Genomic DNA, 18,737 nt, shown 5'->3' with positions numbered 1-18,737 from the left:
ACCCCGAGACCTGTTAACAGATCTCATTTCTTCTACCGGCTGAGGTCGAAGGAACCCAAACTGAAGTAAATAGCTCAGTCTGGGGTTAAATGTCAAAAGTGAAAAGATTTGCATCTTTGTGGCGCTTCTCATTGTTTCCGGTCACTCTCTCTCAGGGGTTCCCAAGCTGGGGTCGACAGGCCTTTTGCTTGCTGCTGTTGGCCCAGGGCATCAAAAAAAAGGCTGGGAGCACCAGCCCTTCAGAAATCTACCATTCTATTCAAATACAGTCTCTGTTGACTGTTGTAAATGGGTTTGCCAAAGCAAACAAAGCAAATGGTATGGACCAGACCATCTACATTTGCCAAAGCAGCACTCACAACACACTGGAGGAACTCAGCAGGTCGGGCAGCATCGGTGGAAACAATGAGTCAACGTTTCGGGCTGGAACCCTTCGTCAGGACTGAAGAGGGAAGGGGCAGAGGCCCTATAAAGAAGGTGGGGGGAGGGTGGGAAGGAGAAGGCTGGTAGGTTCCAGGTGAAAAACCAACAAGGGGAAAGATAATGGGGTGGGGGAGGGGAGGCAGGGAGGGGATAGGCAGGAAAGGTGAAGAAGGAATAGGAGAAAACACAATGGGAAGTAGAAAGAGGTGGAACCAAGAGGGAGGTGATAGGCAGCTGGGGGAGGGGGCAGAGTGAAATAGGGGTAGAGGAAGGGGGGGAGGGAATTACCGGAAGTTGGAGAATTCTATGTTCATACCAAGGAGCCTCTGCCCCTTCCCTCTGAAGTCCTGAAAAGTAGTTTCCAACCCTTCCCTCTACAGTCCTGAAAAGTAGTCTCCAACCCCTTGATATGAACATAGAATTCTCCAACTTCCGGTAATTCCCTCCCCCTCCCTTCCTCTATCCCTATTTCACTCTGCCCCCTCCCCCAGCTGCCTATCACCTCCCTCTTGGTTCCGCCTCTTTCTACTACCCATTGTGTTTTCCCCTATTCCTTCTTCACCTTTCCTGCCTATCCCCTCCCTGCCTCCCCTCCCCCACCCCATTATCTTTCCCCTTGCTGGTTTTTCACCTGGAACCTACCAGCCTTCTCCTTCCCACCCTCCCCCCACCTTCTTTATAGGGCCTCTGCCCCTTCCCCCTATAGTCCTGACTAAGGGCTCCAGCCCGAAACGTCGACTTAAGGTTTCCACCGATGCTGCCCGACCTGCTGAGTTCCTCCAGCTTGTTGTGAGTGTTGCTTTGATCCCAGCATCTGCAGATTATTTTGTGTTTACATCTACATTTGTCATGTTGGCTGAATCATGACAATAGAAGTACCTCACTCCTGGCTTCCCTTCAATATATGCTCGGAGATATATACATCCCTTCAATATATACATCTGCCTGAGAGAGCCCATGTGGCCACGGTCTAACTTTCATCCAAAATATGAAAGGTGAAGATAGTTCCCCATTTATAATAGTCATAGTCATACTTTATTGATCCCAGGGAAATTGGTTTTCGTTACAGTTGCACCATAAATAATTAAATAGTAATAAAACCATAAATAGTTAAATAGTAATATGTAAATATGTAAATTATGCCAGAAAATAAGTCCAGGACCAGCCTGTTGGCTCAGGGTGTCTGATCCTCCATGGGAGGAGTTGTGAATGATGGCCACAGGCAGGAATGACTTCCTATGACGCTCTGTGTTGCATCTCGGTGGAATGAGTCTCTGGCTGAATGTACTCCTGTGCCTAACCAGTACGTTATGTAGTGGATGGGAGTCATTGTCCAAGATGACATGCAACTTGGACAGCATCCTCTTTTCAGACACCACCGTCAGAGAGTCCACTTCCATCCCCACAACATCACTGGCCTTACGAATGAGTTTGTTGATTCTGTTGGTGTCTGCTGCCCTCAGCCTGCTGCCCCAGCACACAACAGCAAACATGATCACACTGGCCACCACAGACTCGTAGAACATCCTCGGCATCGTCCGGCAGATGTTAAAGGACCTCAGTATCCTCAGGAAATAGAGATGGCTCTGACCCTTCTTGTAGACAGCCTCAGTGTTCTTTGACCAGTCCAGTTTATTGTCAATTCATATCCCCAGGTATTTGTAATCCTCCACCATGTCCACACTGACCCCCTGGATGGAAACAGGTTTCACCAGTACCTTAGCTCTCCTCAGGTCTACCACCAACTCCTTAGTCTTTTTTACATTAAGCTGCAGATAATTCTGCTCACACCATGTGACAAAGTTTCCTACCATAGCCCTGTACTCAGCCTCATCTCCCTTGCTGATGCATCCAATTATGGCAGATTTCGAATTTAGCAAAATCTTTTATAGAACTAAATATGGGGACCAATATTTTGGACTGTGTAAAGACCCTTGGATGTCTATTGTGGGCAGGCAGGTATCAGTTAACATGTGCGCATACTATACCAAATTGGCCATTCATTAAATAGGAGATGTCTGTCACTTTTTTGTGTTTTCCAATGTTGATCTGAGCAAAATGTATATTTGTTGAGGAGTAATTAGGGAGGTAAAAATAGTGCCAAGGACAAGACCAAAGACAGCGCCAAGAACAAGAATGGCAAGGACGAAAAGGGCAAAGACAGTGCCAAGGACAAGAAGGGTAAAGACAATGCCAAGGATTTAAAGAAACAGCCTTCTATATTTCAAAGCGATGCACCCATTGAGCGAATACTGGGGACGTGCCATGTCAATCTGAACTCCATTCTAATGGGAAACCATTTGCTTGAGATGGTTTGTGATTTAGGAGTTCCTGAAAATGAACCAAAGCCAAAGCCATCAACTCCAGATATTAAGGTAATGTACAAAACTGTAACCTGAATTAGTTAAACAGCTCACTTATTGTGTAACCATGTTTAATGCCATGAAAAGGTAGCCTTTTTATAAATGGAAGTGCTTAACAGCTGCTCTCTAGATAACTGAAACACTTTGGTTAAGCATGTATTATGCCCTGTAAATTCTAGAGAATCATTACAAGACACACTTCACTCACTATCTGCTTTATTGAAGATATTGGAAGTTCAGCATATCCTGGCACAATGGTGAATCCACCAAAAGTGGAACTTTCCGGTGGCCAGATATTTTAATTTCCATTCCCGTTCCAACAATGAGTCCACCCTCAGGGTGGAGGAGCAACACTTTATATTGTGTTTGTGTAGCCTCCAAGCTGATAGCATGAATAATGATTTTTCCTTAAAATTCCGGCTCCTTCCCCTCTTCTTCTATTCCCCGGTCTGGCCTCACCTGCTTATCAGCTGCCCCTGGGTCCATCCTCCTTCCCTTTCTCCCCTGTCCCACTCTCCTCTCCTATCAGACTCCTCCCTCTCCAGCCCTTCACCTTTCCCATCCACCTGGCTTCACCTCTCACCTTCTAGCTATCCATCTTCCCCTCTCCCCACCTTTTTATTCTGGCACCTTCCCCCTTCCTTTCCGGTCCTGAGGAACGTCGACTGTTCATTCATTTCCCTAGATGCTGCCTGACCTGCTGAGTTCCTCCAGCATCTTGTGTGTATTGCTATCAATTCCAAGTTTGGAAACATATTGAACATGATATTCCTATAATAGTTAATTAGCATGACACATTATCCTAAAGCCTGTGGAACTAATGGCTAGGTTTTATATTTCTGGACAGCACAGATGCACCAGTGACTCAGGTTCAGTTCCCGTTGCAGTCTCTGGTCATAGTCATTGTCATACTTTATTGATCCTGGGGGATATTGGTTTTCGTTACAGTTGCACCATAAATAATAAATAGTAATAAAACCATAAATAGTTAAATAGTAATATGTAAATTATGCCAGGAAATAAGTCCAGGACCAGCCTATTGGCTCAGGGTGTCTGACCCTCCAAGGGAGGAGTTGTAAAGTTTGATGGCCACAGGCAGGAATGACTTCCTGTGACGCTCTGTGTTGCATCTCGGTGGAATGAGTCTCTGGCTGAATGTGCTCCTGTGCCCACCCAGTACATTATGTAGTGGATGGGAGACATTGTCCAAGATGGCATGCAACTTGGACAGCATCCTCTTTTCAGACACCACCGTCAGAGAGTCCAGTTCCATCCCCCACAATATCACTGGCCTTACGAATGATGTTTGTCCACTCTAAGATGTTTGTCCATTCTCGCTGTGACCATGTAGGTTTCCTCTGCGTATCCTGGTTTCCTCCAACATCCCATTGGTCACATGGGCGTAATTGGGAGGCACTGGCTCCTCTGGCCAGAAGGGTCTGTTGCAGAGCTGTAACTCTAAATAAATAAATATTTCAAAGAAAAGTATCAGCAAGGAACCTTGAGATCCAGTATGATCCATTTCCTTCACCAGGGATCATCAGATATGTGGCTGCATTCCTAATGATATTTCTTTCACGAAGTAGGAACTCGCCATAGATGCTCAGATAGGGGTGGCGAACCCATGGCATGCGTGCCCAAGAGTGCACATGCGATAATTTTGTTGCAACACAGCTTGCTGGGCTGCTCTTCAAATCCTTGAAACACAACTAAAGTTAAAATGCTACACTATGATTATCTTTACTGGCAAATGAAGCTGCCAATGTTTTTTTCATAACTCAAGAGCGGTGAGATGTCGTCACAGAAAATGTCCATAATCATTGTTGCTAATCCATTAATGGTGGGTAATGAAATGGGCGAGTTCACGGTGCTAGCCAGGCGTCAGAGAACATTTTGGGAGTGCAGTGTTATGTGTTTTACTGGAATGGGGCTGCACGAGGACATACCCGATCAAAACTTTTCCATGGACAGCTTCCAGACCGTTCGGGCTGACCGAAGGTGCACTGACAGCGGTAAGCGTAAAGGAGTTGGGTGCTTACTGTTCTGGTTAACAACAGATGGTGCAATCCGGGTCATATTACGATCAAGGAACCTGTTTGTAGACCGGATATTGAACTTTTTGCTGTTGGACTTCGGCCACATTCCACCAAGATACAACACTGGGCGGCACAGGAGTTCGTTCCTGCCTGTGGCCATCGAACTTTGCAGCTCCTTCCATGGCGGGTCAGACACCTTGAGCCAATAGACTGGTCCTGGACTTATTTTCCATCTGGCATAGTTTGCTTTTTGTTGTTTGATTGTTTGTGGTTTTTGTATTGCTATATTTATGCTCTATTCTTGGTTGGTGCAGCTGTAACGAAACCCAATTTCCCTCAGGATCAATAAAGTATATCTATCTATCTATCTATCTATCTATCTATCTATTAATCAATGCTAATCTCTGCTCCAAATTACCATGGAAAAATGAGATAAACCACCAATCTGGGCACACATTCTCAAAAAGATTTGCCACTCCTATTCTAGGAACTTGCATTGTATTTGCAACACCATACCATCCTGGCAATATAATTGCCCCGCTTTTAGCACTGAGGTGAACGGAAGGAGCGAGGGAATGTGAGAGAGAGAGAGAGAGAGAGAGTCAGAGAAATGGGTGTGTGAGAGAAAGAGAAAAATCGTGGGAGAGGAAAAATGTTAGAGACGCACACAGAAGAGAGAGAGAGAGGAAGTGAAAGAGAAAGAGAGAGAGACAGAAAGAGGGTCAGAAAGCCAGGGAGAGGGCGGGAGGGAGGGAGGGAGAGAGAGATAGATAGAGAGAGAGAGAGAGGGAGAGAGAGGGAGAGAGAGAGGGAGGGGGGAAGAGAGGGAGGGAGAGAGGGGGAAAGAGAGAGGGTGAGAGAGAGAGAGAGAAAGAAAGATTGAGCCCTTGCAATTAGTTGTCAATCCATGTCTCAGTCACCTAATTCAGTCTGCCTTATTTAAAGATTGTCATGGTTCACATTGACCGTTGTAGTTCACATTGTTTTGAACTAGTTTTAACAAAATGTTACTGACATTGATCTGGACAAAAAAAAACAAGAAAAAAAATGGCTGAAACTTTGGTTTTACAAAGCTGCATTTTCCTTTTCAGGAGACCAAAAGAGGAAAAAGTGCAAAGAAAAAAGATGACAGGAGTTCAAAATCTGAAAGAGGCAGTGAAAAAAAGCCCAATAGTAAATTAAACGACAACAGTAAGTTCAACAGTGGCATTTTGGTATACACCTTTCTCAGTCCTGTGGTTTATAATAGTACTGAGTTCAATAAATTGGAGAATCACATTGAATTAATAAATGATTGAAATTGCTGCTGTAAGTATGCACCACAATCACAATGAGCATTTGCTCTTTAGAAGTGTTGTAGCATTCTTTTCTTTTAGCCAGAGAGTGGTAAATCTGCCTAAATCATTGCCACAGACAGCTGTGGAGGGCAGAAAAAAAGACGTGTTGTAGCATCCTGCATTGACTTTAAAAAAAGATACAAAATGAATAGAGTGACGGGGAAAGGGTGTCTGCTGAATGGCAGCTGCATTTTAAAACTAGAGACTAGCGTCAGAAATTAACAACATCAATTCCAAACTGTTCCTTTCCAAATAGAAAATGAAACGGATGTTAACAATGGTCAAAAGTCCCCGGGAATTTTTTTTTTTAAAAAGACTGATAAAATTATTTGTCATGGTGAACCTTTTCCCATGAGTCAGTGCGGAGAATCTTCATGGTAATCCCTCTGTTACGAGTGTATTCTTCTTTGAGTTGAAGTTAAACCACAGAAAGAACAGATTGTGCACAGAAAATCTGAAATGGAAACAGAAAATTTGGAACACTTCAGGTGATCTGGTAACATCTGTGCAGCATATTTTTAACACCCTGACTAAATTTCCCCTTATTCTTCCCTGCTTTATGGGGAAGCAATTTCCACTGGACTCGTTTCATAGCTAGAACTCCCTCCACAGCCCATTCCTGGTACTATTCTTGTGAATGCCGTCAGAATCAGGGTTAACATCACTGGCATATGTTGTGAAATTAGTTGTTTTGTGGCAGCAGTACAATGCAATACATAATAATAATAACTATTAATTATTATAAGTACAGAGTACATAAAAATTATAAGTAGTGCAAAAACAACAGGAAAAAATACTCAAGTAGTGTTCGTGTGATCATTGCCCATTCAGAGAGGAAGAAACCATTCCTGAAACATTGAGTGTGTGTATGTTCAGGCTCCTGTACCTCCTCCTTGATGTTAGCAACGAGAAGAGGGCACGCCGTGGGTGATGGGGGTCCTTAATGATGAATGCCACCTTTTCGAGGCATCCCCTGTTGAAGGTGTCCTGGTTGCTGGGAAGGCTGGTGGCAATGATGAAGCTGGTTGAGTTTACAACTTTCCGCCGCTTTTTCCTGATTCTGTGCCGTGGCCCCCCCACCTCCGTACCAGACAGTGAGGCAACCAGTCAGAATGCACTCCAAGGTACATCTGTAGAAATGCGTGAGTGACCTTTTGTGATTTTGATTTTAATTGTTTTATTTTTTTGTGATCTAAACTGCCATGCACAAAATTCAACATAATACAAGATCACAAGATACAGGAGCAGAATTGGGCCATTCGGCCCATCAAATCTGCTAGCCCATTTCATCATGGCTGACTCATTGTCCCTCAACCCCATTTCCCCTGCCTTCTCCCAGTATCCTTTGATGCCTTGATTAATCAAGAACCTATCAACTTAGGTTCTTAAATCTACCCAATGACTTGCTCTCCACAGCTGTCTGTGGCAAGGATTTTGGCAGATTTACCACCCTCTGGCTAAAGAAATTCCTCCTCATTTCTGTTCTAATAGGAAATGCAGATCATTCCAAAGATAACTACATTGTGGTAGTACAAAGGCAAAAGCAACAGAATGTAAAATGTAGTGTTACAGGTCAATGATCATGAGCAGAGATGGTGGAGATAGAACTGGGGTCATCACCCATCTGTCAGATCTCAGAATGCCGAATGTACAAGATCGGGAGTATAACATTTAGCACAAAGATCTATCACAGCAGCGATCGGGGTTCATCTCCTGTCTCCTGCAAGGAACCTGGACGCCTCCCCATGAGCACATGGGTTCCCTCTGGGCGGTCCGGCCTCACCCCCCCCCACCCACATTCCAAAATCTTATAGGTTCAGGTTAGTGAGCTGAGGGCATGCCATCTTGGCACTGGAAGCATGGTGCCCCCAGCACATCCTCAGACTGTGACGGTCAATCACTTAAATGACACATCTCACTGTGTGTTTCAATGCACCTGGCAGACCAAGAGAAGCTTGCATGGTGCCCATGGCACACCCAAGCGAAGCTTGCATGGTGCCCAATGGTAGACCTAAGAGAAGCTTGCACGGTGCCCAATGGTAGACCTAAGAGAAGCCTGCACGGTGCCAATGGCAGATGAAGAGAAGCTTGCACGGTGCCAATGGCAGATGAAGAGAAGCTTGCACGGTGCCCAGTATTAGTAGAGCTCAATCTGAAGATACATGCTACTGATAGGATGTTATATTCAGCTTCCTGTTGCATTGTGACAAGGCTGTAACACTGGAAACTTTGACAAGATGTTGACTAAGACTCACTTCTGCAGCTTGTCAGTCTTTGTTGGGTATACAGTATCTTTCAATAAAATCTATTGTATTTCTTGATTTTCCTGTAAATGCAAGAAAATGTATCTCAAGGTACGTACAGTATATGATGACATATACTGTACATACTTTGATAATAAATTTACTTTGAACTTTAAAGTGAGTTGACTTTGAATTCTGAACAGGATATGTACATGACCATTCAGCAAATGTAGGTAGAGGCACAGTCTCCAAGGTATTGTCAGTGTCCTCAGCAGCTGCTAAAAATCAGCTCCTAGAGTTAGTCACGAACAGGCAAATTTATCTCAGCTCTCTACCTCTACCACAGGCATTGTTTTGTTCATGAAACTAATCTGTAGTCTTCCAAGTACTATATAACCATATAACAATTACAGCACAGAAACAGGCCATCTCGGCCCTTCTAGTCCGTGCCGAACTCTTACCCTATCCTAGTCCTACTGACCTGCACTCAGCCCATAACCCTGCATTCCTTTCCCGTCCATATATCTATCCAATTTAATTTTAAACGACAACATCGAACCTGCCTCAACCACTTCTGCTGGAAGCTCATTCCACACAGCTACTGCTCTCTAAGTAAAGAAGTTCTCCCTTATGTTACCCCTAAACTTTAGTTCTCTAATCCTCAACCTATGTCCTCTTGTTTGAATCGTCCCCACTCTCAATGGAAAAAGTCTGACCACGTCAACTCTATCAATCCCCCTCATAACTTTAAACACCTCTATCAAGTCCCCCTTCAACCTTCTACGCTCCAAAGAATAAGGACCCAACTTGTTCAACCTTTCTCTGTAACTTAGGAGATGAAACCCAGGCAACATTTTAGTAAACCTCCTCTGTACTCTCTCAATTTTATTGACATCTTTCCTATAATTCAGTGACCAGAACTGTACACAATACTCCAGATTTGGCCTTACCTTTTGTATAATGCCTTATACAAATCCAACATTACATCCCAACTCCTATACTCAATGCTCTGATTAATAAAGGCCAGCAAACCAAAAGCTTTCTTCACCACCCTATCCACATGAGATTTCATCTTCAGGGAACTATGCACCATTATTCCTAGATCCCTCTGTTCTAAAGCATTCTTTAATGCCCTACCATTTACCATGTATGTCCTATTTTGATTAGTTCTGAGGGTGGTCTTTCCAGTGCCTCTAGAGTACGGTCTTGAGCAACAGATAAGTGGTTTTTTTGACATTTGGCAAGTAGACTGCGTGCAAAGAGTGCTGTGACAGTTCTGATAGATTGATAGTGGCAACAATTAGATAGATTTTCGCAAAGCCATTTCACTTTAACCAAATTGCGTACTTACAATATTGTGCTCAGAGATTTGTTCAAAGTTCAAAGTAAAGTAATTTCCCATGTTTTTATGTTCTAATACAGGAAATAAAGGTACATCTCCCTGCTTCATAAATTATATTGTAATTGGTTTATTGTTGTCACAGGTACAGTGATTTTCTATTGCATGCCATCCATACAGATCACTTTGCCTCATCAGTGTTATCGTCACCATCATTGTGTGCTGTGTCCATGATGTGGGTGATTATGGTCTTCCATCCATGACCATGATTGTTCTTGGCCAATTTTTTTTTACAGAAGTGGTTTCCATTGTCTTCTTCTGGGCAGTGTCTCTACAAGACAGGTGACCCCGGCCATTATCAATACTTTTCCGAGGTTGCCTGGTGTCAGAGGTCGCATAACCAGGACTTACGATCTGCACCGGCTGCTCTTACAGCCATCCACCACCTGCTCCCTTGGCTTCATGTGACCCTGATCAGGGGGGCTAAGCAGGTGCTACACCTTGCCCAAGGGTGTCCTGCAAGCTGGTGGAGGGGAGGTGTGCCTTACGCCCCCTTAGAGACAAATCTCCACCCCCGCCACCCACACATTTGTGTGTTCTGGAGAAAAATATTCACAAGAGCAAGACAACAACAGAACATGAAAAATAATGTTGCAGTCGCTGAGAAAGTGAAGTGCTCAAGAATGGAAATGGGGAGACAGATCTGGGGTCATTGGACATCAGACAGGGCTCCTTATGCCCAATGTGAAAGAATGGTTTGACTGAGCTCCATCGAAGTTTGAAATATAACATCATATGATACACAACCACTAATATCCCCAAATCATAAGAACATAAGACATGGGAGCAGAATTAGGCTATTTGGCCCATTAAGTCTGCTCCACCATTCCATCATGGCTGATCTATTATCCCTCTTAACCACATTTTCCTGTCTTCTACCTGTAACCTTTGATGCCCTGACTGATCAAGAACCTATCAACCTGCACCTTAAATATACCTAATGACTTGGCCTCCACAGCTGTCCGTGACAATGAATTCCACAGACTCACCACCCTCTGGCCAAAGAGATTTCTCCTCATTTCTGTTTTAAAGGGACGTCCCTCTATTCCAAGGCTGTTCCCTCTGATCCTACACTCTCCCAGTAGAGGAAATATTCTCCCCTATCTTGGCCTTCCAATATTCGACAGGTTTCAATGAGATCCTCCCTCATTCTTCTAAACTCCAGCAAGTACTGGCACAGAGCAGTTAAGAACTCCTCACATATTAACCCTTTCTTCCCTGGCATCATTCCCGTGAACTCCTTTTGCACGTTCTCCAAAGCCAGCACATCCTTTCCTTGAAACTGCTGACCGTACTTCAAGTGCGGTCCGACCAATGCCTTATAAAGCCTCAGCATTACATCTTTGCTTTTATCGTCTAGTGCTCCTGAAATGAACGTGAATATCACATTTGCCTTCCTTACCACCAACCAAGCCTGCAAGTTAACCTTTCGGGAGTCCTGCACAAGGGCTCCACTTTTCACCTCTGATTTCTGAATTTTCCTTCCATTTAGAAAATATTCTGTGCCTCCATTCCTTCTACCAAAACGCCCGACCATACACACTTCCCTACATCTGCCTCTTCTTTGCCCATTCTCCTAATCTGTCTGTCCTTGTGCAGGCTTCCTGCTCCCTCAACTCTACCTGCCCTTCCACCCCTCGAAGCAAAATGGTGACTAATCTAGTGATTTACTTAACATAATCTTTGTTCATTCCATGCCCCTTGTTTATAGATTAAATGACCCAGTAACTTCTTCTTAGCAGTCTATCCTATCACCTTCAAAGGCTGACGTTTGCAAACGCCAAGTGTTTCTCCTCCTGCACCCACCTTAAACTGGCAGGGAAAAGACAAACGGTGTTTACTACAAAGAGAGTGGTAAACTCAGATTTCACAGGAATAACTTGTAACTTCTGTTTAGCAATATTATGTCTGTTATGCAATGCAGAAAAGTTGGGCAAATTTGAGAAGTTAATTTATTACAGCAGGAAGGACATGTTGTTAATTTGTTACAAGTTAAAATATGATGTGTTAAAATTTTTCAGCAAAATCAATAATCCCCAGTGTCACAGATCAGGTTCTTTCCACTACATGCCCACAGCAGAGAAGTTTCCATAAACAGAGTTGACATTATTATATAGAAAGCTACATCTTCACCTGTGACAGAGTGGATAACGTTGCCTTAGCTATTTTGAATCTTCCTCTGCAAATCAAGGAACTGACACGACTGGGGCCTAGTTCCAGGAACTTACTGTTGGGCAACAATGAAGGCCCAGCATGTCTGACAGTGTGCGGGGTTTCTATCATCGTGTCAGTAGCTTTCCCTCAGTTTTCACTTCTGTCAGCCATCCCGGGTGGAGTCTCAGGAATTCTCTTGCACTCAGAGGTAGGAGGATTCTTCATTGCTGTTTCTGTAACAGTTTTGTTTTGCCAATCAGGGTTGTTGGCCCCGAACTGAATCCCTGAACCTGGAGGGTCACTTGGTCTGGCCTCTACCCTTTGACCTTTTTGGCATAGGCGACCCTACCAAGAGCCAAAGCATGAAGTCCTGACTCCAGCCGACATTGATCTCCAAATCATTGAGGCACAATATGGTCGTGGTCCTCTGGGAGTCAACCCCTGAAAAGGAAACAACTATCGCAAACAATCCAGTGATGGCGTGAATAAACATGTGAAATATTACAGCTATTATAAGAATGAAATGCCACTAGAAGTTTAATGGTTCCAGTGACTGGGCTTTCACAAAAATGGTGGGGAGGGGCATTGGAAAAGGAGTGTTGTTTGCCAATCTGATATAGGAGGCTATTTCAGCCCGTCAAGTCCATGCTGGCTCACAGAGCAATCCTACCCCCAGCCCCTCCCAAATTTTTCAACTGCACTTCCCAGATTCTACACGCTAGATTCAGGCTGAATCGTCAATTATTTTGGCAAACTCACTTCTTTGGGATGTGTGTGGGAGGAGATCAGTGCATCCGGGAGAAGCAACCAATCTCGGTACAGCACAGAAACAGGGCATTCGGCCCATCTAGCCCATGACCCAGCAACATCGATGTAAAATTCCTCTGTACTCTTTCAACCTCACTTACATCTTTCCTGTAGGCAAGTGAACAAAACTGCATGCAACACTCCAAATTAGGGCTCGCCAACGCCTTATACAACTCCAATATAACATCCCATCTCCGGTACTCATTAAATTGATTTGTGACATTACATTGATTTGTGAAGGTCAATGTGGCAGAAGCTTTCTATATGACCCTATCTACCTGTGATGTCACTTTCAATGAACTATGGACCTGTATTCCCAGACCCCTTTGTCTACTGCAGTCCTCAGTGCCCTGCCGCTCACTATGTAAGACCTACCCTGCTTGGTCCAACCGAAATGCAAAACCTCACACTTGTCTACATTAAGTTCCACCTGCCATTTTTCGGCCCATTTTTCCAACTGATGCAGATCCTGCTGAAAGTCTTGACAGCCTTCCTCACTGTCCACTACACCCCCGATCTTGGAGTCATCTGTAAAGCTGGTAATATCGTTAACCATTTTATCATCTAGGCTGTTGATATAGATGACAAACAACAAAGGACCCAGCACTGATCCTGCAGTACACCACCAGTCACAGGCCTCCAGGCAGAGAGGCAACCATCTACTACCACTCCCTGGCTTCTCCCACAAAGCCAATGTCTAATCCTGTTTACTACCTCATCCCGAATGCTGAGTGACTGACCTTCTTGACCAGTCTCCCATGCAGGACCTTGTCAAATGCCTTGCTAAAGTCCATGTAGAAACATTCACTGCCTTGCCTTCATCCACTTCCCTGGTATCTTCCTTGAAAAACTCTGTAAATTTGGTTAGACATGACCTACCATGCACAAAGCCATGCTGACTATCCCTAATCAGTCCATGTCTATCCAAATACTTTTCTATCTGGTCCCTCAGAATACCTTCGAATAACTTTCCCACAACTGACGTCAGACTCAACAGCATATAATTTCCTGGTTGATGTTTAGAGCCTTTTTTAAACAACAGAACGACCTTGGCTATCCTCCAATCCTCTGTTGTCTCTCCAGTCGCTAAGGATGATGAAATATCTCTGCTAATGCCCTGGCAATTTCTGCACTTGCCTCCTGTAGGGGCCAAGGGAACACCTTGTCAGGTCCTGGATAATTCCCCAGGACCCTGATATTAACTGGGAGATAGTGTAACTAGTGTACAGAGCATAGAATGTATATGGGGGGTTCAGGACAATGTGGTCAATTTTAACAAACTCATCAAGTGAAAAGGCAATTCAGATTTAGCTTTGGAGATGAAGCTGGGCAGATGGAAGGAATATCATTGGGGCGTCGTTTGTTAATAAACTAAACTTAGTTACACTAGGGCGTCAACCCTTGCTGAAGGTGAAGTTAAATTGGGTGCCTTGAAGAAACTAGACCAAAGTGGCCAGAGTCCACTTAATCTGTGATGGTGGGCTCTTTTGTTTCCAGCTTCAACACACGTGGTGCTCTGGTGCTGTACATTTCCTAATTTCATTGATCTCATAGCAATTGATAGTAAACGATCATGCAGTCTGCTGTCTGGCAAGACTATGTTTTCTAAATCCAGGATGCTCAGACCCGGGGTCTCCTATCTTTTTATTTTTCCAGAGAAAGGCAAAGAACAAAATGACTCAGAGGTTTTGGAGGAAGTCGCGCCAAAGCATCTCTTGGTCGATTTTAAGCTACAGTTTCAGCGATGGTTCTCCACGGCAGAAGCGTGGAAAGAAAGAAACAGAAATGAATCTGCATTCGTTTTGCTCAAATCATAACTGTACAATTCAACAATAAAATAGTGATCATTACTTTAAATCTTCATAATTCTCTTGGGACTCTGGGTTATTCAGTCAGTTTCTGTTGTTCTAACATCAGTGTGTGGAAATTGCGTGTTGCCTCCAGTTTAAAGCATTTACTGAAGGTCCAGCAATGCTCTAACCTTGGGCACTCAGATGACCTAAACATTAAGGCTAGTCAATATTTCCATTCAGTGTACAGTTTGCCTCTGCCCAAGTGTCTTTCAAATCAGACAAACAAATATTATTTATGCTTGCAGTGAGCCCATGACCATAAAAATAACCCTAAACTATGCAAATGTCACTTTCAGCTCTTCGACCTACTTTTTTTGCATTTAATTTCACTGGAATCAATGGTGAGAGCTGGGTGTGTTCTTACAAGACACTTTCTTGGTCAAAGTAGTCCCTGTGCAACTTGCTACAATTTGCAAAATGGGCATGCTGTACGTAACAGAGCCTAAGCCTATCCATTTCCACCAACTGGGGTATGGCACGCAATTCTGGTCGCCCTCACTATAGGAAGGATGTTGAGGCTTTGGAGAGGGTGCAGAAGAGATTTACCAGGATGCTGTCTGGTTTAGAGGGCATGTTCTGTCATGAGAGGCTGGACAAACTTGGGATTTTTCTTTGGATCAACGGAGGCTGAGGGGAGATCTCATTGAGGTTTATAAGATTATGAGAGGCATAGATAGAGTAAACAGAGAGAATCTTTTTCCCAGGATAGAAATATGTCATACCAGAGGGCATGCATTGAAGGTGAGAGGGGGTAGCTTCAAGGGGGATGGGAGGGGTAAGTTTTTTACTCAGAGAGAGGTGGATGCCTGGAACGTGCTGCCTGGTGTGGTGGTAAAGGCAGAAACACTGGAGGCTTTTAAGAGTCATTTAGATAGGCACATGAATATGAGGAAGATAGAGGGATATGGAAAATGTGTAGGTAGGAAGGATTGGTTTTTTGGGGGGTTTAATTTGCTTTTTAGCTGGTTCGGCACAGCATTGTGGGCCGAATGGCCTGTTCCTGTTTTAGGTTCTATGTTCTAACTGCATCAGTCTGTGGTTATGGTGGACTCAGGGTACGTTTATCCATTATGCATTGTAAGAGGAGACTTGATAGAGGTGTATGAGATTATAAGAGTGGACATTGCCTTTTTCTGAGGACGGTAATGACTAGTACGAGAGGACACATTTTTAAGGTCGTTGGAGGAGAGTTTGGGAGAGTAGGTTTTCTACACAGAGAGTGGTGAGAGTCTGCAGAGCACTGCCGGGGTGGTGGCAGAGGAGGATACATTTGGGACATTTAAGAGACTCTTAGACATAGGTGAAAGAAAAATGGAGGATTTGGGCAATATAGGCGGCAAATAAATTTATATGGGTCAGCACAACCTCGTGGGCTGAAGCGCCTGCACTATCTATGTAGTGCCTGTTGTATGTTCTATAAGTCTGCAACAGATCTCGGTGCCCTAGGTAAGGTGAGATGATCCAGGGGAGGAAAGGTAGGGTTCAGCCAACGTGCTGCTTTTGTGCGGCCAACATAAAGAATGAGCTGAATCTTGCTGCTCGTTGGTTTCCTTGGAGGACTGCCTGCCTGCTACAATGTGGGATTTCCAACCCTTTGGCAAGGCGAAAGTCAGACATCAGAAGAAAGTCACCCTTTTCCCTCTGTACCATCAGTGTCAACTCCTGGAGTGGAGTCCAGACATACATATCGACCACCGATCATGTGATCTTCCATTTCACAAAGGTCCAAAGACTTTATAAATATTTGGATTAATAGTTAGTGATGATGCTAGATTAAAGTTATGTTGTATATTATATATTTCTATAATACTTAAGTAATCTTGTAAATATATTGTTCAAGCATTCTTGTTTGTTTAAATAATTCATTACAGGTTATATATAAAGATATGATAACCGCATATGTCAACACACTTTCACTTGCTTAAAGTAAACTTGCACTACACCCATATTTTTGGACTCCTGTGAGTTTCTTTGAATTTGTTTAATGTTTTGAAGCTGCTAAACATAACCGGTTGAGATTCACTTTATTTGTCACATGTACATCGAGTCATTGAGATGTACAGTGAAGTGGGTTGTTTGCGTCAAATCAAGATCAGCTGGGATTGTGTTGGGCAGCGCACTGGTGTCGTCAGGCTTCCAGCACCATCATAGCAAGCCCACAACTCACTAATCCTAACCGTACGTCTTTGGACTGTGGGAGGAAACCAGAGCACCCGGAGGAAACCCACGCGGTCACGGGGAGAATGTACAAACTCCTTACAGACAGCAAGAGTTGAACTGTGGCCAGTAACTGCTGGGGCTGAGAAGCGAAACGCTACTTTTCCGTACTCCGTGCTGCCTGTGATATTTCTCATGGAGATAGATTATTAAAAGTCAGCCAATCGGACACAAGTTTGAAGCTGGTGTTTGCTAATGACTGGGTATTCCAGAGGCCAGGCTAATAAACCAGAGTGCATGAGTTCAAATATCACAAGTGATTTAAAAAAAAATTTAATTCAGTTTCAAATCTGCAGTTAGGAGGCTGTCATAAAGGGCAAAAGTTTAGGGGTAACATGAGGGGGAACTTCTTTACTCAGAGAGAAGTAGCTGTGTGGAACGAGCTTCCAGCAGAAGTGGTTGAGGCAGGTTTGATGTGGTCATTTAAAGTTAAACAGGAAAGGAATGGAGGGTTATGGGCTGAGTGCAGGTCAGTGGGACTAGGTGAGAGTAAAAGTTCGGCACGGACTAGAAGGGCAGAGATGGCCTGTTTCCGTGATGTAATTGTTATATGGTTGTTATATATATGGTTGTTATAATGGCAGAAATGCCCTTCAGTCTCAGTGACAATCAGGGATCCTAATCTATATGTGAGTCCAGTGTTACAGCTTGGAGACAGGCCTTTGGCCCACTATGTCTACACAAATCCTCAATCACTCACTTACACCATTCCTGCACTGTTTCCATTTTCTTCTCCCCTCTTACTCTTCCACATTCTCCCACTCACCTAGATACTAGGGGCGATTTATAGTGGATAGTCAGGCTTCCAACTCCACGTCTTTGTGATGGAGAAGGAAACTACAGTGTTCGGAGACAACCTACCCAGTCACAGGGAAAAGTAGAAAACAGTGGAGCTGTTGGGCACAACTGTGTCCCAACGGTAGTCTTACCCCAACACGGTGGGCTGCAGTGTTCTCACCTTTCCTGCAACCACCTTCTCAGAGCGACCCACACTTAGTAACACGAGCTGGCGGGATACGTACCCTGAGAGCGAATTATCTTTAAAGACGGGGCACATCGGAAATTTAACAATAAATAGTTGCCACTTTCAAAAGTGGAATCTGCTTCTGGTAAAGCTGAAGAGAAATTTGTCAGGCGAGAGATGGGTCAACCCCCATCAAATTTAATTATCTACATGCCCTAAAGGGGAGGTATGTTTTATATATTTAGAGTTAGAAGAGAGAAATATTTGTGAAGGAAGTGGCAATTGTTATAGTTCCTCTAATTACAATGCTTTTTATAATATTAAGATCTAGTTGGGTGTTCTTACACCCTATTTATTCTTTTCATTTACAAAGGTTTGCTTTAGTTGTCTTCCTTCCTGGCATTCCATACACAAAACCCCTCACCCTTACAATAGCATCAGTTCCCTTACACCAAGCTCAGCCATGCAGGAGGGGAGAAGTTCTAGGCATTATAAATGTCATAACAATATAATTCCACTTCTGCAACTTCCTAGCAATGAATAAACCCCTTCTGCTTCCTCCGCTCACAAGCAGCCACAGATTATTAACTGACTGCATAAAACAGTGGAAATCTCCCTCCTTTGAGCCGTTCATTTGCTTTGTCCCAACAGCTAAGGCTGAAGTATTGGCCCGAAATGTTGACTGTACGTTTTTTTTCCATAGATGCTGCCTGGCCTGCTGAGTTTCTCCAGCATTTTGTGTGTGTTGCTTGGATTTCCAGCATCTGCAGATTTTCTCTTGTTTGTGAGACTGAACTTTGCTGGTTAAACATGAGGCCCAGGAATTCCTGTAACCGTCACTCCACAGAATGTCCAGGCATCAAAGCAATTGTCTGAAGACTGCTGGTATCAGAATCAGATTTAATATCACTGCCATATGTCATCAAGAATGCCTACCGTGC

General features: G+C 43.9%; 1 protein-coding gene across 1 annotated transcript in view; it reads left to right on the top strand.

The window, feature by feature from the left end:
* Positions 1-18,737, top strand: part of LOC134338382 (leucine-rich repeat-containing protein 43-like) — a 128,716-nt gene that overhangs the window by 80,883 nt on the left and 29,096 nt on the right. Inside the window, 1 exon segment of the mRNA XM_063034171.1 lies at positions 2,508-2,798. Coding sequence (XP_062890241.1) covers positions 2,508-2,798 — 291 coding nt within the window.

Source organism: Mobula hypostoma, chromosome 27, assembly GCF_963921235.1.
Source record: "Mobula hypostoma chromosome 27, sMobHyp1.1, whole genome shotgun sequence".
Taxonomy (NCBI): Eukaryota; Metazoa; Chordata; class Chondrichthyes; order Myliobatiformes; family Myliobatidae; genus Mobula; species Mobula hypostoma.
The sequence above is the reverse complement of the archived record's forward strand: the minus strand, read 5'-3'. Positions and strand labels throughout refer to the sequence as shown.